Source organism: Rhinopithecus bieti, unplaced genomic scaffold, assembly GCF_001698545.2.
Source record: "Rhinopithecus bieti isolate Rb0 unplaced genomic scaffold, ASM169854v2 scaffold_10604, whole genome shotgun sequence".
In the NCBI taxonomy this organism is placed as follows: Eukaryota; Metazoa; Chordata; class Mammalia; order Primates; family Cercopithecidae; genus Rhinopithecus; species Rhinopithecus bieti.
In genome coordinates this window covers 292,987-315,502 of record NW_016806873.1, presented here as the reverse complement: position 1 = coordinate 315,502, position 22,516 = coordinate 292,987, and the positions used below count along the sequence as shown (strand labels likewise).

The window sequence follows — 22,516 nt, the reverse complement described above, 5'->3', positions numbered from 1 at the left end:
TATGCACATGTACCCTAGAACTTAAAGGATAATAAAATAAATAAATAAATAAAAAGACTCCAGACTCAGGTTGTGAAGCAAAGTGGATTTTTGACAGGAATAAAGTGGTTGTGTGTGTGTGTGTGTGTGTGCGTGCATGTGTGTGCACACATTTGAATTCTCTTGTGTGTAGGAAGGGCAGTGAGCAGAATATAGGGTTGGAAGGAAGGGTTTTGTGGAGTGGGGTGGTGAAGATGTTTGGAATATGAGTTGGGCCCAGCCCACGAAAGTCCTGGAATTCCAGATTGAGGATAACTTGTTTCTTGTCTTGTCTACTTCTTCCATATTTATGTAAAGGAGGGAGAAAGATACAACAGTTTTGGTTTATTTAGATTCTCTTATGGAAATTTTGGGAGTTGAATTAACAGCAGGGTGGTGAAATGACAAAAGCATAGCCTGGAGAGTTAGAAGAGACTTCATTGCTGGAATAGCTTTTAGCAAGCCCCTTTTTCTATCCCCTCCCTTGTCCTCAGTGAAAAGAGAATGCAGAGCCTAAAATTTTCTGTTTTGCTTTTGTCTTTTGGTAGCCCAAGAGTTTAACTTCATATTTTAAGGTGATAATGTAATGTATCATTTGTCTTCCTATATTTAATCTGAGAGAGTACAAAAAAGGGGCTACGGCTTGGTAGTAGATCAGGTGGAGGTGCAAGAGTTGGATGTTCAAGCTCCTCAGCACCTCTTGCTGGTCCTGAGATGCCTCTTGCTGGCGAGAGGGTTGTTGCTTCTAGCTTCTACCCCTGTTCTTGTTTAGTAAATATAAATGTAAATAAATAAGTATACAATGCACATACTTTTCTAAACCTCTGTGCAGTTGTATTTAGATGAAAAATCCATATTCTGAGCCACATTATGTCATCATTTACCTTAAGCATGGCTAGGCTATTCGGATGCTAAGAAATTCATGCATATCTGTATTGGAGGGCCATTTAGAGCTTGAGGCCCTGCTCTGGCTGTCTCTCAGCACAAAACACTGGTTTTTGGTAGCATTCTAGATGGCTATGACTGTGAACAGTGCACATGCACGTGTATGTATACAGGTATGGCCTGCTGTTCCTGACACCGCATGTGAATGTCAGGGGCTCTGCTTCTGCCAACCCCTCTGCCCTGCAGACCTACTCAGAACTGGATGCCCAACAAGCTTTAGAAGAGAAAGTAAAGCTTTCTAACTGTGAACAGGGAAGCCAGCTTGCTTTCAGGGTTCAGAGTAGCAGCCCAGAGGATCCAGCCCACGCACAGACGCCTGATGTTGTAGCACCTGCTCTTTGGGTCTGTTCTTTGGATCTGATACGTGTCCTAAATAAAATGTTTCAGTAAAGGGTGCTTTTTTTCTTTCTTTCCCTCAGAATAGTATAACTTGGAGGGTTACAATATCTTTTCATGGTCATTTTCATACTAACCTTTACTAATAGGAAAGAAGGAACTAATGTAAATCCTGATATTTTATGAAAATACTTCCGGTGGTGCTTACATATGAAATTATTAATAAACTTTCAGCTTACATTTTTATTGCCTAATATGTATGCAAACATACTTTACTTGAAGTTGAGGATGCGTGTGGTGGCCCACACCTTTAATCCCAACATTTTGGGAGGCTGAGGCAGGAGGATCACTTGAACCCAGGAGTTCAAGACCAGCCTGGGAAACATAGAATGATCCTGTCTCTACAAGAAAAAAAAGAAAAGAAAAATTAGCCGTGCATGATGGTGCACACTAGTAGTCCCAGCTACCCTGCAGGCTCAGGCAGATCACTTGAGCCTGGGAGGTTGAGGCTGCAGTGAACCATGATTGCACCACTGCACTTCAGCCTGGGCAACATAGTGAGATCCTGTCTCGAAAAAAAAAAAAAAGAAAGAAAAAGAAATACTAATGAGATGCTTTTCTATCATTTTCTTGCCATGAGCTTACTTAATTATACCAGTAATTCTAGAGAAGAGAGGGGAAAGTGAACATTTCATTTGAGACTAATCTGTTTTTATGATTTGTTTAATATGCTAACATTGATGTCTTTCTATTAAGTTCAAGTTCACTGCTGACAGGATTTTACAACTACTGAATTATTTTTTGTTTTACTTTAGAATTCACATGAAAATTTCATGAAACTTTAACATTTGGTGGGAATTTTTTTTTTTTTTTTTTTTTTTTTTTTTTTGAGGCGGAGTCTCACTCTGTCGCCCGGACTGGAGTGCAGTGGCCAGATCTCAGCCACTGCAAGCTCCGCCTCCTGGGTTTTACGCCATTTCTCCTGCCTCAGCCTCCCGAGAGCTGGAACTACAGGCGCCCGCCACCTCGCCCAGCTGGTTTTTGTATTTTAGTAGAGACGGGGGGGGGGGGGGGGGGGGGGGGGGGCTTCCACCGGTGTTAGCCAGGGATGGTCTCGATCTCCTGACCTCGTGATCCGCCCGGTCTCGGCCTCCCAAAATGTGGGATTAACAAGGCTGAGGCCACCGCGCGCCCGGCCTTGGTTGGGAATTTAACTTTGTTGTCAGACTATTTCTAGGAGGTAGGTCACTAATTGCATGTTTTTAAAACAATTTAGTGTCAAGTTATTTGAGATAGTATTTAATTATATCAAAACATTTGCTTGTTTTCTGAGTTGTTTTTTTTTTTTTTTTTACGGTATTGGAAATAAATGAAGCTGACATGTTTCCTTTTTCTTTTCAAGATTTTCAGCTGAACTCTCATCTCTCAACATTGGCAAATATTCATAAGATCTACCACACCCTTAATAAGCTGGTAAGTCATTCTTTTAAAGACAAAATTACCAACTGTTTAAAGTAGTCATTTTGTGTAAGAGTATTTGATAAAAATTTAGATTCTAGATACTAGGGTATCAGTTTATCAAAATGCTAACTGTGTGATTTCTTGATAATAACGAACATATTTCTTTCAGAACCTAACAGAAGACATTGGCCAAGACGATCACCAAACAGGTATCTGTAAATGCTAACACTACTTAATTTTAAATAACTTCTTAATATAAAATTAGGAAAGAGAAATACTAGCTATGAATGCACTGTATTGTCATAATGTACTCCATTAACAAGTTGTTCCTTGGCTGAGGTTGTTTTTCAGGGAGTAATGAAGGCAGCCATGTTATAGCTTCTTCCCAGTAAGAAATCTCTTCTGGGAGCACTTTTAATGCCTTTAAAGAGGCTCGGGATTTTCTTGAATAGTTGTTTCAAGATACCATTTTTTCTCTACTACAGTATTTTCATTTATACTAAAAAGGTGCTACAGTAATGCAGTTTGGAAGGTATTCCACAAATATTTGAGAAATTGAGCTGAAAAATGATTTAATGTGTATGTATGTATGTGTTTATAGTTACTGAGGATTTAGGAATCGGAAAATTGAAGCTTGGTTAGTATAAGGTGTCCTCTAAGTCTGTGGTTCTCAGAGTTTAACTGGCATTATAATCACCTGCGGGGAGGCCTTGTTTAAAGTACAGATGTTAGGTTCCACCCCAGAGTTTCTGGTTCTGTAGACTTGGGGTGGGGCCCCAGAGTTTGCTCCTATGTGGTGCTGATGGAGCTGGTGTGGAGACCACAATTTGAGAACCACTTCTCTCAACTGTTAGTAATCATAAAGTTCAGAAACTTGCATTTGATCTATAGTTACTAAACTCCCAGCAAAAATTATTAAAACACATTTTAAAGTGTTTGAAAATGGCCATAGTAATAGATAAATTGAAATTTGTCTTAGTCTGGGCTGCTGTAACAAATACCTTAAACTGGGTAGTTTATAAACAATAGAACTTGATTGTTCATGGTTCTGGAGACTGGGAAGTTTAAAGTGAAGGCACCAGCAGATCCTGTGTCTGGTGAGGGTCTGTTCCTCACTGATGGTGCCTCTTGCTCACTGCAGCTTAACATGGCAGAAGCGGCAGGCACCTTCCTCACACCTCTTCTGTAAGGCCACTAATTCCATTTATGCGGGCTCTACCTTCCTGACCTAATTGCCTCCCAACTCTGCCTCTTAATACTAAGAGACTGAGGGTTAGATTTCAGCATGTGAATTTTGGATGGGCAAAAACATTGAGGCCATAGCAGTGCTTGTTGGGGAATTTTGAATAGCACAAAAGTAAATAGAGTGAAAAGTGACAGTTGTCTTTTATGTCTTCTAATCCTATCACTATCTGCCAGCACACGGTTTAACATTGGTTCTTTCAGACTTTTTTTTCAAAGCAAAAACTCTTTATTTGTTAAGAAAAAGGTATAATTTCTTATTTTCTATTCTTAGCATAAGTGTTAATTCTTTCCAGTGGAACCCAAACCTTCTGAACCTCTTTCAGTATCATCCAAAGCTTTGAACTTCTATTTCTGGGTAAATAATTTGTTCACAGATGAAGTGCAGTTCAATCACCTTTTTTGACTTCAGACTTTTCTTTACCAAAATTAAACAGTACAGCACCAACATTTCCTCTGTAATCTTCCTCTATGACACCACCTCCTACATCTATAAAGTGTTTTGCAGTGAAGCCAGTGTGGACCTACTCTTCCACAACACCTGGAAGGAGGAGCTATCTAAATGTCTGTTCGCAAGAACTTTCTCCATAGGTGGTATTATATCATAGGCACTGTACAGGTCATAGCCTGCAGCCTGTGCAGGCCTTCAGGTCAGGCTGTGGTATGCTTGGAGAGTTGGGCAAGGCAGAGCTGCATGCTGACCTCCTCCACAGGCCAGAGAGCTTGCTGGGGGAAATGGCAGGTATCTCTTTAGAGAAGGGCATGGCAGTACAAGAAGGTAAGCGAAGGGGAGAGCCGAGGGAATGAGAGGGTACAGGATCCTTTCTCACATTTGTATGCATGCATGTATGTTTATAGTAGTGGTTTTTTATTTAGCATCAGTGATATCATCATACTGTACATGTTATAGTGTGTTTTCCTTTTTCATATAATGGTGCATTTTGGGGGCTGTTGAGATTTAGGACTGTCCCCACCTTCTCCTCTAAATTGGTTCAAAATCAATTGAAAATTAGGTGTAAGATGGAGACTGAAGTAACAGTGTTTTTTGAAAACACAACTTAGATGTGCAGCAAGAATGCACAGGACTTTCAGCATTTCACCTGAATCACTGTCACAACTACATAAGCACAAGCCAGCACACCTGGTGACCCTTCACACCCTGCATTATGACTTTCAGCTTGCTCCACTGGCAGGCAGATCTGAAAGGGAGTTCGAGGGGTTAGGCTCTTTGCTCATTCAGTCTCTCAGCACTTGGATCAGGTACTACTCCTTCCAGGGGAAAGGAGTGAGACAGAGGGGCAGAGACTGCGCCAGGAGTTTCTAGGAGTTCAGGGGTACTAAGGGTCCCTTCACCTGATCCTTCCGTCTTGGCAAATATAGATCAACTCAAGGACAGTCAAAATCAATTTATTTAATAATTTTAAAAGCAGTATGTCCATGTGGTTTTGAAAGAAGTATTGAAAAAATATAAAAAAGTGAAGATTTCTGTCCCAGTTTATCACCCCTAGCTTCCATCCCCCACTAGTAGTCCACGTTTGACTTTCCAGAGGTAACTTAAGTTTCTTCTGTTTGTTAACTAAATGATGATGATGATGTATTTTTTCCTTAAATACAAGTGTATATTTATATTTGCCGCTTTTTCACTCAGTATATACTGTCTTCGAGATCTTTTCATATTAACACATTTATAAAGTATCTGCTTTCTTTTTTAATGGCTGTGTAATTTTCCAATCAATGGATATTTTATAATATGTTCCTTCCTTCTGTTGATTTATGTACAAGTATGTGTTTAACTTTTAGCCACCGCCAGTAATGCAGGAATATAACTTTTGGACCAGTTTTAATAGTTACTTTTGAACTTTGAATTAGATAATTATTGTTACTATAGTAATTTTGCATGTAAATATTTAACCCAAAGTGTGGCAGTTGAAATTCAGTTAAATGAAAGTATACTTGGACTCATGCCTCCACTTTTGCTTTGGTTACAGTGGATATGTCCAATACTGGGAGTACTTTTCATGGGATTCTTGGGTGTTGCTTCGCCAGCCAGAAAATTCTGTGGCTGGTGGCACCCTCTGCCTGAGTATTGCCTATATCTACTGGGCTCCTTCCACCCACTTGGCCAGGCAGGCTGCACTCAGCTCGCACTACTGGCCTGGATCCCACACCTGCCAAGTGCGAGTTAGGCATGGAGTGGCGAGCAGTGTGAGCGAGCGAGCACCCGGTCCAATCACTGCCCACAGCCAGGAATGCTGGCTGCTGCAGTGGGGCAAGTAGCGCCAGGTGCCAGCACGGGCGCCAGTACAGGCACCAGCTCTGTGCGAGGCTGCAGCTGGACCAGACGTACTGCATGCACCTGCACCTGGACGAGGGGAACAAGGTGGCGCCCAGAAGCTTGGAGATTCTAGGAACCACAGAACCCCAAAGAGGGTGTCACAGCCCTGGCTCAAGGAGCCCCTGGGTCTGAGCTCCCCAAAGGGCTGCAGCTCTTCTCTCTTCACCGCCCACAATGTGGCAAGTGGCAAGGTGTGTGTTTCAGCCCTGTTTGTGTTACAGTTCTTTTAGTCCTGCCATTTGGCGGAACCTGAGTTCTTGTCCCACATCCAGGAAGAATGAGGTATGCAGACAACTAGAGGGTTAGCAAGGTGTAGAGGAGCTTCATCGAGTGGCAGAACAGTTCTCAGCAGACCCAAAGTGGGTAGCTCCTTTCTGCAGGCAGGTCATTCTGACATCTATGCAGCCCTCAGCGGAGAGGAGACCTGGAGTGAGTAGCTCCTATCTGCAGGCAGGTTGTCCTGTCCTCTGCCTGAGTCTGGCAGAGTCTGAGATTTTTAATGGGCTTCAGAGGGGAAAAAGCATGTACTGATTGGTCCATGGGCGGCCATGAGCTGGCCTGGAAAAAGCACAAGAAGTTCTCACTCTAGTCCCTGGAACTGGCAGCCCAGCCTCCAGGCTTCAGGCCATTCCGGGCTTGAAGGTGGGGATTTACCAGAGACCCACCCCTTTCTGCCCAGAAGCCTGTCTGCTTCCTGCTGCCATCAGCCTGCCATCCATGGTGCACCTGGCGCTCAGGCTGTTTGTGCCAAGCGGCACCTGTAGGTCTGCGCCAAGCTGCTCTCAGAAACCCCCCCCAGCCTCCCCTTCATGCTTGTTGGTGCCCAAAGTTTGAAGGGGGCTGAGGCGGCAGGGGGCTGGTGTGTTAGTGCTGCCCCAAGCATATGCACACCTGGTTAGGTCACAACAGTGCCTGGGCTCAGCCTCAACTTTATTCTGATACTGGACAAGGCACCTGGAGTGGGGAGATGCCAGGAAGTAGAAGCAGTCGCTTCTGAGGCTGTGGGGGCAGGGAGCTTTCCCAGTCCCTGAGAGTGCAGGGATGCCTGGGTCTGCAGCCATGGTTGGGCGGCTGCAGCTGTACCTGGAAGGGCGAGACTCCTGCCCCCACAGCTCAGAACGGGGTGGGGCTCCTGCCTGTTCCCAGCTCCGTGGAGTGTGCAGCACCTGCTGCTCCTCCTCCACTGCAGCCCACCTCATGGCAGTGATTGCTCCAGACGGCTGCTGCTGCCATCAGTATGACGTGCTGGTTTATTGCCTGGTACCTTGTAAGTGCCCAGTCAATGTCAGTTAGTGTTAGTAATTTCTTGGAGTAGTCAACTTCATTAACATTTCCCATCTGGTTATAGCATCACTTGTGATTCCTGTACCCAACGGAGTATACTTTAAAAACTGAGCAACATAAAATCTATGATGTTTAGAAATCTGAGAAAATTGAGTCATTGTAGTACTTCTATGAGTCTCTCGACCTAACAGTAGTCTGGGCAATGCTACTGTGTGCAGAAGAGCCAAACCTACGTCACAGAGGTTGGGTATCTTCTTGCTCTGCCTCCTCTCACGCCTTTCTTTTATGTGTCCCAGTCTTCATCCCACCAAAAGGAAAAAGAGAGAATGAATTAGTGGCTACTTTTGGAGAAGGAGCACAAAATAGTAGTGAATTTTAAAAAGCCAATCAGGCTAGGTGCGGTGGCTCATGCCTCTTATCCCAGCACCTTGGGAGGCTGAGGCTGGTGGATCACGAGGTCAGGAGTTCAAGACCAGCCTGGCCAACATGGTGAAATCCCATCTCTACTAAAAATACAGAAATTAGCTGGGCATGGTGGTGCATGCCTGTAATCTCAGCTACTCGGGAGGCTGAGGCAGGAGAATTGCTTGAACCTGGATCCGGGGGGCCGAGGTTGCAGTGAGCTGAGCTCACGCCCCTGCACACCAGCCTAGCTACAGAGAGAGACTCCATCTCAAATAAAAAATGATAAATAATAAATAAATAAATGAGTAAGGATGATGATGGATGTCAGAAGTATTTAAAGAGAGGAAAAAATTCTTTTGTCTTTAGCAGTTCAATGATCTGTTCAAGAAAATGAAATAAAAATATTAGCTACTGGTAAGATCTTAAGAGGCAATCTATTTATCAACTTAAATAACTATCTTTGTGACATTGTTCAATGAAAAGTGAGGTGAAATAGCTATATAGAAAGTACTGAAGTGGCAGAATGAACTCTGTAAAATGTTAGTAAATGAAACAAGGCTATGATACAATCAGCTCACTAAAATGAAACATGAGACAGTGAGATTTTTGTATTGGCACATCTATTTGTATTAAGTTTGGAGAAGTAAAAAATATTCTCTAGTTTTGTAGACCTCTTGTATTCTTTTTTACTTGAGGACCACGGAGCAGAAAGATTAAAAAAAAAAAAAAGGAAGTGAAGCACATATTTAGGCACTATTCGTTAAGAAAAATGTGCTACGTAATTAAATTATTATGAAAATAGCAAGCTGGATAGATGATAAAGGGCCTTTAGTCTGAACCAGATGAACTCAAGTTGCCCTTTAAAATGGACTTTCTGTCGTAAATACTAGGATAGACCTGTTGAAAAAATGTTGGCAGTATTTCTGATTAATGTGGGAAGAAAAGCTATATTCATTGACTGATTTATTTGAAATCAGATGGGGTCCGTTAAAAAATATTTAATTTGTTCTCTTGAAACACCGAATCCAAAAGAAATGAACCTGAACTTAAACAGTAATCTTTGGACAAAAATTGCACACAATTTTGATTGCTTTCCTAAGTGTCATGTAACACCAAAACATTAAGAAAGAGCTTCTAATGATAGGAGGATTGATTTCAGATTCACTAAAACATCAGCCTTAATGTCTTGCTTCTACCTCTAATGCCAGATGTTTGTACCTAAGTAGGTACTTTAAAATGCTTAAAATAGCTCATATTCTGAAGCAGATAAATATTCCATAACATTCTTGTTTATGTTATTTGTATATTTTTTGTAGCTTAAAGATAAACTTGTAAAGTCAAGTAATGCAAAGATACAAGTTCTGAGTCAGTGAAGTCTAAATTTAATGGTACAAATAAATACAAATTTGTAGAAATTATTTCTATTTAAGTATTTTAATCATAAAACATCACAGAGTTATTTTAAGAAGCAAACATTCATTGAATATGTCTTTTAAAAAATCCTATCTGCTCAGAAACTTAAAGTTCGTGACACAGGGAGAATAAATATGAAATGATGGTGTTTTATTTACTCATAGGTGTTTTAAGTCTCTGGAAATGTACTTTTTTTTTTTTTCCTTTAGCAGAATCTGATTTATACACGTTTTAGGAGCATTTATTCAACAAATATTTATTGAGAGTCTACCATATGACTCAGTAATGGATGTATCTTATTATTACTGTAATAAGATACTGTATTAGCTGCTGAGTGTGCACAAAGTGAACCAAGCAGGACCCGGCAAAGCAGTATGTGCCATTGTACGTACACTCGAGAAATCCTAGTTGTTGCTCTTGCTTAGTTGGGATCCCTGCAACTATTAGGGGAGCAGATTTGGGGCAAACAGACTTGAATTGGGTGTTTTCTGTGTATTTTGTTGATTTCGTTCACTTTGGCAAATTACTATTTTAAGTAAAGTTGTTTTCCCAAGCATTAAAAAGTTGCTTTTTTTGTAGCCTGAATGGGTTCCAGGAAAACTCTTACCTTGACCAGCTGTGCTGTGTGGTACTCAGTCAATTCCCTTCCCTTTCCTGGGTCTGAGTTTGCCTCATCTTCCTTGTCAGCCAGCTGTGTGAGAGTCAGCGAGTCAGTGCCTGAACTTAGATGACTGTTGGGGCAGGTGGATAGACACAGTTTCTTTGTGAAAAAATGACCCCTTAACTGTCACTTGCTTATGCTAATGATTAGAGTGAAGAGATTTACAAAAAAAAAAAAAAAAAGTCATGCCTCTTAGGAGATAAAAAATTTAATAAATGACAGATCACTTGCTCATCTGGGATGATTTGAATCTCAAAGATGAGTAAGTTTTCCACAGACACAAGAAAAAAGTATTTGTGAAACTTTTAATAGAAAGCATTTATCAATAAGAAAGAAACATAAGAGAAAGCTGAAAATGTTAGTTAACTTATGATGTTTGTGTATTTATCAAAAACATGCTAATCTTGACAAGTAGGATTCAGTGGAAACCAAATGTTGTACCAGTGTGTGTCTAGAAAGAAGCAGGTGGTAGAGGAGCTAATGAATGAACTTTTATTGGTGAATATTGGTGTAGACATTATTTTAAAGTGTTCCTTTTCTTATGCATTGAGGAGACAAATGCATTTTCTTCTGTGTTCTGCACATGTGGAAGGGGAGGGGTTACTGATAGACCAGAAGCTGGGAACCAAACCATGACTGCTACTGGAAGAAAATGTCTTTTCTTCCCACATATACCACTAAGGAGGGAGACGCCAGCCTTGAGGATCAGGATAGACTCTTCATTTCTGGGCAGTATAACACGCTTTACAGCTGAGCAGGGCATGTTTTTCATTCTGCAAGCTCTGCCCTAGGACATTAATAGATATGAATAAATCTTTGTTTTTGTATGTTGGCAATCTGCAGAAGCTTGGGTCACTGCAATTCTTTGGACCTTTTAGTATGCTTTAGTGGTGTTTGTGAACGGGGCAACATTTTACAGGGAAGATGAATGGGGTGTGTGGGGTGGTGGGCAGCACTCTCCCTGACTCTTTCTTTTCCAGTTCTCATCGCAGGTGTGGGAAGAGAGATATGGGAGTGCCTAGTGTCTCTGAAGAGCCCTCTACTCCTATCCTTGGAAGGAAAGAGCCTGGTTGGGTCCCCAGGAATGTTGACTGAGGGTCATCTGTTTAGACCTGAACTGGTTTTTTGCTGGAGCAGGCAGGATCCTTGAGCCTGGGCACTGTCCAAGACTGGGGTCTGGGAAGGACCCTCATCTGAGCTAGAATCACAGTTTATAATGGAAAAGGTGCTTTGGACTGTTACGTTGCTGAAGCATGTCACCCCAGGAACTTAGCACAGTGATAGAAACCCAGATATGAACTGGGATTTGGGTTTCAGCTCTGATCATTGCTCTTAGCAGGGTTGTGACTGTTGGCTGTTGACAGCTCTCTCTGCCTTCAGACCAGGTATCTGGAAAGAGCTGTTCACATTCACTGTGTCCACTTCCTCACCTCACTTCTCTCCGCAGCCCGTTGCAATCTGGCCTGCACTCCCACCAATCCATGGACACTGTACTTGATTGCTGAATCTCATGTGTGCCTTCACTCCTTAGCTGAGTTGACCTCTGTGCTGCAATTGGACACTCCCTTCTCAAAGCATGCTCTCCTCCTTTGGCTTCCGGGACATGACACTCTCCTGGATTTCCTCCCTGCCTAGGTTTTACTTTCTTTTCCCAGGGCTCTGTCCTTAGTTCTCTGCTTCTCGGTTTCCGCTTTTGTGGCCTCATAGAGGTGGCAGCAAATGGTGGCTGAGAGCTTGGGCTTTGCTGCTGGGCTGCTTGGATTCATACCTTGGCTTTACGTGCTGCTTTCCAGCTGTCACTTAATCTGTCTCTGCTTTGATTTCCCTGTTTGTTAAAATATGTTACATGCTGGTGAATCGTGTCCTGAGAGTTCAGTGAATGCTGAAGGCCGCCATGAGATCAGTGCGCATGCCTCCTTCCACGGTGCTGCTCGGAACCAATTTCTTTATTTCAGCAACACCTGAACACAGCACTTGGCGCCTAAACACTTACTGAATGGATGTTTTTTTCCTTCATAAAAATCCTGAGACGTAGCTATATAACAATTCTCATTCTTCAAATAGTGAATGAGAGACCCCAGGTAGGTTAGTGACTGACAGAACCCCATAGGTAAAGAACTGGAACTCACTCATTGACTGCAGATCATTCAGTCCCCAGCACCCTTCACGCTGTCTTGTCCTCATCACTCCCTGAGAGCCGTGGGCCTTCAGCCAAGGGCTTGTGCAAGGAAGAAAGGCATGGGATTCAGAATTCACCACTTCTCACTCCTAAGACCTCAGGAGGTCACTCTAATGTCTAAGCCTTAGTTTTCCCTGTCTGTTAAGTAGAAATAATTATCTTTGCCCTGCCTATCATTCATGATTATTGTAGGAACCAAATGACATAATATATTTGAGGGCATTTGTACCAAGATGAGGTATTTTAATCATCTTATAGTTGTCTTGTAATTTATAATTTAAGACGGCCTGAAGCAAGACCTTTGCCATTTACCTAACCCCCCTCCGCCTCCGTAAGTGTTCAGAGGCTATTATTATCTGTTATTACATTTTAATGTCAGACAGTTACCAAATGCAAGTTATGTTTCCTTACTGAAAACCCTGACTGAACATGGCAAAATCTTCAAGTGGCAGAAATAAACAAAATTGTTGTGGACATTTTGCTGAAGGTCATGTCAGACTTCTGCCTAAAAAATTCCAAATCATGTGTTTTTTAAAATCAGGTATCTCTTGAAGGTTAAGAGTACTGGGACTGTTGTGCCTATGTGTATTTTAGAGTCAGGGTTACTCGTTGAGCTGACCTTGTTTCATGAAGTGTGTACATGAGATACCTCTGTAGTTCGTTTTGAGAGAACATTGACATAGGAGAAACAGAAAGGTTAAATGACTTAAATTAGTATTTTTGGAGAGTAAATTGAAATTATCATAACTTCTATTTCTGGTGTGATTTGGGTTGGTGGACATATTAACTTATTTGTGTCATCACTAGGTTTATTTCTTGACCATAACATTTTTTTCAAAAAGGAACTGAAAGCCCATCTTTTCTTTAACATCTAAATTCTTTACAATACAAGCTGTGGAAGTGTTTAATTTAGCAATACTGTTCTTTGGAAGTGCGAAGTTAGGATGTGGCATACCTTAATTTTGTGCTCTTTGAATTTGTTTTGTAGGAAGTCTGCGGTCTTGCAGTTCTTCAGACTGCTTTAATAAAGTGATGCCACCAAGGAAAAAGAGAAGACCTGCCTCTGGAGATGATTTATCTGCCAAGAAAAGTAGACATGATAGGTATGATGTAGAGACAGTAGATCAGAATCAGTGATACATATGTCGAAGATGCACATTTTTACCTAATTTAGTGTGGGTCTTCTAAGTGTGCAAATGTCAAGTGGAATATTGTTTTGGCTTTGCCAGTCGATTTTTCAAAATGTAATTATTTGATCACGTTTATTTTGTGTTTTAATTTAAAAACAAAAAAACAAATTTGGTAATTTGAATTCTTAGAAGTTAAAATTTTATCTTAATCCATTGATCACCCAAAACTGGTGCAGAGTTGATTTCTTTCCTTTTAAAGCCTCACTGTCTGTGCCTGCTGAGGACCACAGAATTGGTCTCTTGTTCTTTAAACGGGTCTCACTCATTCACTTCAACCACAGAGCTGGAGAGATCTGCCTGTACTTAATGGTCTGTGCCTGTCCAGAATATCAGCTAAGCTGAGGTTTATTCCCACTATGGATGAGAATTTGATAGAACTGTGAAAAACAAGACTCTTTAAATTGCTTCTCTTTCAGATAAGTGAACTTGCTAATTTTGGTAACTCCAAGGGCGTGTTAGATTCTTTTATTTCAAACATCTTTATTGTTTCACCCTAAATCTAGTAAGTAGTTTTTTCTTCCTTGTTTTAGAAACAATGAACGAACATCATTATCTAGTCTTTTCTACCTTTCTCCATCTTTCACCATTCTGGCTTTGTGGGTCACATCACTAATGGGCCTGAATTTCCACATCTGTTAATCCAGGGAATTTAAGTGGGATTTTTCTGTTTCTTTTGTGCTGTGATTCTTTGTATGCTACAACTCAGAGGAATAAGAAAGACTCTGAAAATGTAAAAATAATGTCACTGTTTATATCTCAAATGAATAGAAAATATTACCTAAAAGAAGCTAGTAGTGATTTAGAAAATAATCACCAGCAATCTTTAGGCCAGTGGTTTTTCAACCTTACGAAGGCAGGCTACTTTGATACTCTTTTGGTGGTATGGATGTTACTATCAGAATTGTTAAATTCTGACAATCACACAACATTTTGTGACTTTATAGTATTTAGTATTTTCTCACCATAGTCTAATAAAATATAGTATGATAAAGCCAGATTTGAAACTGACAGTATAGTTGCAGTTTCTGAATTTCATTCTTGCCCTTTCTTTTATAAACAACTTTATTTACATACCATAAAGTTCATCCATTTTAAGTGCACAGTTTAGTGATTTTTATTAAGTTAACTGAGTTGTGCACACCATCGCTACAAACCAGTTATAGAACATTTCCATTATCCCAGTAAGATCCCTAATCCCCATTCAGTCACTCCCAGCCCCAGACAACCACTAATTTACTTTGTCTCGACAGATTTCCTTTTTATGGATATGCTCTTTGCGTCTCGCTTCTTTAACTAAGCAGGATGTTTTTGAGATTCTTGCTTGAAATAACATATATCAGTATTTCATTCCTTTTATTTGCTGAATGGTATTCCATTGTATGCTCTTGGTTCTTTTTTATGTATTTTTCAATAATTAATATAGCGTCTCCAAGTTATTGACCAGTTACAGGCTTCAAGCTGAAATAGGAATGTCTGGGCCCAGAATTAGAACATATCTGTTTGAACACTTGGCCGGTATCCACTTTTGTTTCCAGGTGGTATGGCTACCTTTTATAGAAACCAGAACTGCTGGTTTGCAGTTTCGGTAACTTAACACCTTATTATAACCATGTTGTTTTTTTGGTGTTAAAACCCAGAAACTAATCAGAGGTATATACTGATAATCAGGTGAGTGTCTAGATCATGAATCAGTGTTCAATAAAAGAGAATTATACAGTTGACTGTTGCACAATACAAGTTTAAACTGCACAGGTCTACTTATGTGGATTTTTTTCAGCCGAGCAGAGATAGAAAATATACCACTGAGGGATGTGAAACCCTACCTGTGTGGAGCACTGACTTTTGGTATACACAGGTCTTGCAGGGCTGACTGGGGGACTTGAGTATGTGCAGATTTGGGTATAGGTGGGGGTCCTGGAACCAGTCCCCTGCATATACTGGGGAATGAACGAATATTATTTTCATATTCTTACATACTGTGTAAATAAAAACTGTATTTATAAATGCTTATATGCACAACTAGGTAATTTATAAATAAGGGATACAAAAATGTATATACTTACAATTTTTATATCCAGATCATCATTTTAAAGCTATTGCCTCCTCTTCCCTCTCCATGTAGGGAGTATCACCTTCCTCAGCCGCTGGTTATTATGAGTATGTCATTTTTGTGGAAGGTCACACTTGCAACAGGAGGCTGCTGTGCTTCCTGATTCAGTTCTCCAGTTTATGCTGGGCTGTCCACAAGGCTAGAATTTGAAGAAAAAGGCAGAAGCTGGATTCTCTATACTTCTGTCTCCTGAGGTTTCTAAGGTTATACTGATCAAGAAACCACCCAAGGGACGTTGTCTTCGTCAGCCTTACATCAAAGTTTATTTTTTTCCTGGAAGCTTGGACATGATTTGATGTTTCTTTTTATTTGCTTAGTGTTCTCTTGAGTTGTCTAATATTGAGAGATTCTTCCTTAGACTGTGTTCTGTGCCCAGCCTAACTTGTAAGACACAGAAGTCAGACATGAGTTGTAGGCTTATTAATTGCAGAAAACACCTTAGACATTTCTTGCCATATCTCACCATTATTTTGTAGTTAGTTCTGGCTGGTGAGGTAGAAGGGAGTATATCAAATACCTGTTCTGTTCAGTTCTTACTGATTATTTCTTAATCAGAGAAAAACTTGTATTAAGTGCTTACCACTTCTATATTAGGAGTGACTGTGATTAAACACTGTAGTTAAAAGCTGAAGCCTGCAAATGCAGGAAATAAAATGTTTAAAGTATACTTAAAATACTGACTGAATAGATGTCTGGTTTGGGTAAAAGAATATAAATTATCTGCTACTTAAAAGAACTCAGTATCTTTAAATAACTTAAAACTGCTTTTTCAATTTCTAGCGTGTATAGAAAATATGATTCAACTAGAATAAAGACTGAAGAAGAAGCCTTTTCAAGTAAAAGGTGCTTAGAATGGTTCTATGAATATGCAGGTAGGTAATCATTTGTATCATCTAAGACTGATCCTTATGACAATAAGGAGTACCTTAGAGGTGATTAAAGAATTTAAAAATGTATACATTTCAAATTTGTGTGTGTGTGTGTGTCCCTATTAGAGGGAGAGAGGGACATAGCTTTAACAAATCACCAAATGGCCTATTTTTATAGCTAGCAGCTAAGCCAAATAATTCAGAACACTAGAAAGGAACTGAAAACGTGAAATGACTTGGGAGAAATACTTTGGATTGCTAGGAAAACTATTTAGAATGCTGATAATGGGTGATTATTGGTCAAAGCACCTGTGTTAAAATAAGCGTTGCTGCTTTGAACCCCTAGAGCAGTGAAATTTCTTTATATTAAGTGTTTCTATTTGGAAAGATCATTTGGCAGAAAACATTTGTTTTGTCACTTAAAATGTCTTAAATTTAGTCTTTCTTTTTACAACTTACTATAATTGGTTGGGTAATATAATGTTGCAACCTGGGGCTTATTTTTTATTGTGACTTTGTATGGTGTTAAAAAGAAAAAGAAAAAATTTTCAAACAAGCTCAAGCTGAAGACTCTTTCACCTTTCTTCTTTTTCACCTTATTTCAGGTTCTTTTATAACTTACCAACTGGCTATTCCAGAAACCTTCAAACCAATTTTCCTGTCATCAATCTCTTCTCCAGACAGCCTGCCATGTGCCACTGTTGTCTTATTTTTTTAAAACTAAGCTGAGCAGATCATACATGCATTCCTTAACAACCCCAACCGCTCCCCTCCAACCCCAACCCTATCTCCTGGCCAAAAAAATCCCTGCTATCTGCAGGATAAAAGACAGTGAACTCCCTGTGCTTTTGCCTGAAGTGATTTTCTCCACTTTTCTATCTGACATGCTCTATACATCTTTTAAACCCTTAATTAACTTAGTAGCCTTTTCTGTACTTCCACAGGATAGTGTTTATAACTTTTTTTGGTTCCCTTTTATTGGTATCAAAATGAGGAATTCCCCCTGTAGCCTGATCTGGCTATTTTTCTCCTCTTCCCACCCAACCCTTTTTGTGATAAGAGTCTTGCCCCTGTTGTCCACAGAGATTGTTCTAGGTGACTGGCACATAACCCAGACCAGGACAGTCAGACAGATCTTCCCAGGGGTTTTCAGACTGAAGCTGGGAGGAGCATGTCTTTCTCTTCTGGTGGAGGACTTGAGAGGCTACAGTTCCGATTCCTGTAGTTCTTCTTCTTTGGACTTTTGTGAGCTACCCCAACATCTTTCTAATGAATTCTCCGTCATTCCTTTAACAACTTTGATCTGGATTTTGTTCGCGAGGCATGAACACTAGTGCAAACACATAGATGCTTTTAGCATTTGTCTGTTTTCATGTTTACAGACAAATTAAACATGAATTTGTTTGATTCATTGAACCCGAATCTCTTGGAAACCTTTAGAATTTCTAGTAAAAGTGATTGACGGCTGGGTGCGGTGGCTCGTGTCTGAAATCCCAGCACTTTGGGAGGCGAAGGCAGAAGGATTGCCTGAGTTCAGGAGTTCGAGACCAGCCTGGGCAACATGGTGAAACCCCGTCTCTACTAAAATACAAAAAAACTTGTTGGGCGTGGTGACATGCACCTGTAATCCCTGCTACTCAGGAGGCTGAGGCAGGAGAATCACGTGAACCTGGGAGGCAGAGGTTGCAGTGAGCCGAGATTGTACCACTGCACTCCAGCCTGGGCGACAGAGCAAGACTTTGTCTCCAAAAAACAAAAGTAATTGACACTTTGCCAGGTATTCTGTATATTTACAGGTTCTGAATGAATGAAGAGCATTCTCATATTCTTATCACATTGATTATGAAGATCTCTTGTTTTCCTATATTGATTCACATTTATTGTTATGAAAATGTTTTATAAGAAGGAAATTTTAAACAAAGAAAAAGTACAGTTAATCCCGTCACCATAGCATAGTTATTCTGATCTTTTGGTGTACCTTCCTTTATAAGCAAACAGATTTTTTCATAATAGAAGCTAAGAAAGTAGCAAGGGATGACTTTTCTTCTTGTTTGTCTTTCTCTGACGGCAGAAAGGTGACATTTTGGACATAAAGATTAAGCTACATTATTTAGGTTCCTTGAAATCCCTGCTAAGTCGTTCGTTTTAACTCATCCCTTCAAGAAATTTGTGTGGAGGTGACTATTCCTATTTTTAGCCACCCCTTTCTTTTTCCCCCTTTTGCTGTAGCTTGTCCGTGGGGAAAATAATTGGCATTTGAAATAACTGAAAGCCCCATTGGCATGTGTTTTCATTTTGTGTATTCTCAACCACATGAACTGAAACTGTAGGTCAGTATTAGTCAAGAAAAATGAATTGGGAGAAGAACCAGTGTGACTAACAAGTTGTGCTGTAGGATGAGTCTGTGGGAGCAGGCTGTGAGACTACTGGCCCCCTAGATACCAGCACAAAGAGGGCTTATAAGTGAACTTGAGCCATGTTCATTTTCCGTAGAAGAGAGCAGGCTGGTTTGGGCTGAGGATAAATGCTGACTCCTTGCCTTTTAATTTGGAGGACAGTGGAGTGGAGGGGCAGCAGGGGCCTGGTGTGTGATTATTTCACATGGATGGACCTTCAGCTCTTTCCAGCATTCTCAGTTCCACTTTGTAGCTTGCCCTCTGCTTTAGGTGGCTCCTGAGGCCTGAGCCCAGCTCCTCCAAGCTTATGTCTGGCCAGTTAACCCCAGTCGTCCACTGCATATTCTAGAATGCAGCTTCTCACTTTCTAAAAGCTCCACCAGCTCAATTTCTGATCTCCAGAAATGTAATAAATAAACCGTTCTTCGCTGGGGGTTTCCCTCCTGTTCTCTGATTGTAGATTTACTCCCTTTTACACTTTGGTACTTTAGCTCTCTGTGACTTTAGAAAGGATCGGCTGGGAGGTTCAGGGGAAGTGTTTATTTAGACCTTGATCTGAACCATTTTGTTTCATTAGAGCGAAGGCAACCAGGCCGGGCGTGGGGGCTCACACCTGTAATCCTAACACTGAGAGGTCAAGGCGTGTGGATCATGAGGTCAGGAGATCGAGACTATCCTGGCTAACATGACGAAATCCCGTCTCTGCTAAAATTACAAAAAATTAGCCGGGCATGGTGGCATGCGCCTGAGGTGCCAGCTATTCGGGAAGCTGAGGCAGGAAAATCACTTGAACCCAGGAGGCAGAGGTTGCAGTGAGCCAAAATTGCATCACTGCACTCCAGCCTGGGCAACAGAGCGAGACTCTGTCTCAAAAAAAAAAAGAATGAAGACAACCAGTTTACATAATTTATCTAATAACTTCCACTTTTTGAAATGTATCTAAGAATAATGAATTAAACCAAATACACAGGTGCCAACATTGGTTTTACAGTTATACCAAAGCTCACATACATAGGTCACAGTAGTTCTACAAGTTCTGACTGTAGGCCCTTAGTCTATTTTGGATTAAGTTCTATAGCAGAATTGTTTGGTTTACCAGAAATAAAGTCAGTCATGGACAGTTGCAACAAATAATAAACTAGTCTGATAGCGAAGGAAGAGATGTTAAAAACTACCAAAGAGACCATGTGGGCCCCATTTGCCTCTGTGATGTGGCATGCTGTAATTATGGGGCCATCATGAAAAGGTCAAGTACCTTTAGTTAGGGGCCCCTGCTTAAGATGGCAGGGAAAGTGGAAGGACCACTTCTTTCTGCATTATTGTCAATATATCAGCCTTAGCAGATGTACCTCCAGTATCTTGTCACCTAGGGCATTTTATAGCTTATTATTTTAGATATAAGTTAAAAAAAAAAAAAACTCAAACTTCACTTCTAACCTACTTTATGTTAGCCAGTGGCATATTTGTTAGCTTGCTTGACAGAGGCAATTACCTTAATTCTACAGGTAAATTTAGTGTAAAATACAACTAGAATCCCAACAAATCATGTGATTACAACTAGATTTAAACGTGTGCATGGGAAAGATGAGAAGAAAGGTGTTAGGGCTGGGCGCAGTTGGTCACGCCTGTAATTCCAACACTTTGGAAGGCTGAGGTAGGAGGATCGTTTGAGCTAAGGAGTTTGTGACCAGCCTGGGCAATATAGTGAGACCCCATCTCTTAAAAAAAGTGTTAGATGACAGGGTTATTGGTAGCATTTAAATAATGTTGATTGGCAAACTGTATTTTAACCTATTGTGGATAAGATAATTACTTTTGACAGTCATGCCATTGCAAATTATACTCTAAAATCTTGCTCGTCTAAAACACAGACATGTGTATATATAAGTAGTACAACAACACTGTATAAAATTGGGAAAAAAGAAAAAGCATGAATAACTTACATAACCACTGCAAAGTGTACCTCAGCAGACTTTTGTTGAGGTCTGGGGTGCAGTCAGCAGAAGCACTGTGCTCAGAGTTCATTTTTCCATGTGGCAAACAGGCAAATAAGTAGAGAAACATTATCTTTATAGTGAACATTGACAGAAAGAGACAGTGGTAACAAAGTTGGAGGATGCACGAGGGGGAGGGGAAGCCGGGTAACACCCAAGCCCTGTGCAGAGGCATGGCAAATGCAGGCGGCTTGCTAGGCTCAAGAATAAGTTACACAGGCCGGGCACGGTGGCTCACACCTGTAATCCCAGCACTTTGGGAAGCCAAGGTGGGTGGATCACGAGGTCAGGAGATTGAGACCATTCTGCCTAACACGGTGAAACCTCGTCTCTACTACTAAAAAATACAAAAAATTAGCTGGACGTGGTGGTTAGCGCCTGTAGTCCCAGCTACTTGGGAGGCTGAGGCAGGAGAATGGCATGAACCCAGGAGGCAGAGCTTGCAGAGAGCCGAGATTGCGCCACTACACTCCAGCCTTGGCGACCGAGCCAGACTCAGTCTCAAAAAAAAATAAATAAGTTGTACAGAAAGAGCTTTTTTAAATCAGGAAGAATAGAAACCAAAGAGAATTTTGAAAGAATTACAAAGTAACTTGCCACCAGCTCTATGCAACTACTCAATAAGCCATATCAGTAGATACCAAAAAGTATCTGTTGCTAGAAACAACACAAAATAGGAATAGATGAATATTTCCTTATCAGAGTAATTATTCTTTAATCTCACAGCCTAAATACTTTACAGTAGTAGAATGATGAAAAGAACTTTGATTCATATAAATAAACACACATATATACACTTACAATGGGATAACATAAAATGTATTAATATTAGCTAAGAAGAATGAAGTAGATGTATGGGTCCTGTCACAGGAAGATTACCAGACACAGTCAGTGAAAAAGGAAAGGTGTAGAGTTACAGGTACCTCACAAACCTATGTATAAATTTGAAAACTGCATTTTAGTATATATTTGCCCATATATAGCAAAAAGGTCCAGGAGGATACATGTCTATCTGGTAAAGAAACGGAGAAGGCAACTTTCTTATTTAACTGTGTATTGTACTCTGTGTCTTCTCTATTTGAGTATTGTATCATGTGAATGAATTGATGTGTCATGTGTCTAATACATACATGAATGTGCACATGTGGATATATGCACTCTCAAACCAAAGAAAGCAGGCAATATATTGTATGATAAAATGCTAAATGTCCTATATGAGTCAAGAATGAGATAAGAATGTCCACTCTCACTACTCTTATTTGCCATTGTTTTGGAAGCTACTAGCCACTGCTGTTAGACAAGAGAAAGGAGTGTAAATATTTGAAAGGAGGAGACAGAAATGATCATTGCAGATGAAATGATTAAATTACTTTACACTTGGAAGGCCAAAGAGAATTGCTTGGGCAAACTTAGAAACACTAAATAAATATGTATACATTCCATGCCTATACAATTCTATGAGATGGCTTATTTTGGGAAGTGTTGTTAAAGACGCTCTTTAATAAATAGTTGTCTCTGCAGAGTAGGGAGGAGTTAGAGAGGGAAAACTTCACTTTTGGAACATTTTTATTTTTTATTTTCAAATGAAACTTTTATCATGTTTATGTATTAATGTACAAAACTAAAATATTACTTGGTTTTCTTCTGATAATCAAGAAAACTAGGAATACAAAAATAT

At 40.4% G+C, this 22,516-nt stretch overlaps 1 protein-coding gene across 8 annotated transcripts in view; it reads left to right on the top strand.

Annotated features, from left to right (window-relative positions):
• The window catches only part of DCUN1D4 (defective in cullin neddylation 1 domain containing 4), an 84,983-nt gene that overhangs the window by 28,353 nt on the left and 34,114 nt on the right, over positions 1-22,516 (top strand). For 6 of the 8 annotated variants that reach the window (XM_017878308.1, XM_017878315.1, XM_017878312.1 and 3 more), the window contains 4 exons: positions 2,702-2,772; positions 2,930-2,969; positions 13,268-13,382; positions 16,360-16,451. In XM_017878308.1, coding sequence (XP_017733797.1) covers positions 2,702-2,772; positions 2,930-2,969; positions 13,268-13,382; positions 16,360-16,451 — 318 coding nt within the window. Of the gene's footprint in view, positions 1-2,701; positions 2,773-2,929; positions 2,970-4,378; positions 4,781-11,455; positions 11,486-13,267; positions 13,383-16,359; positions 16,452-22,516 lie in introns of those variants that run through there. The other 2 variants (XM_017878309.1, XM_017878314.1) reach the window with 2 other exon arrangements.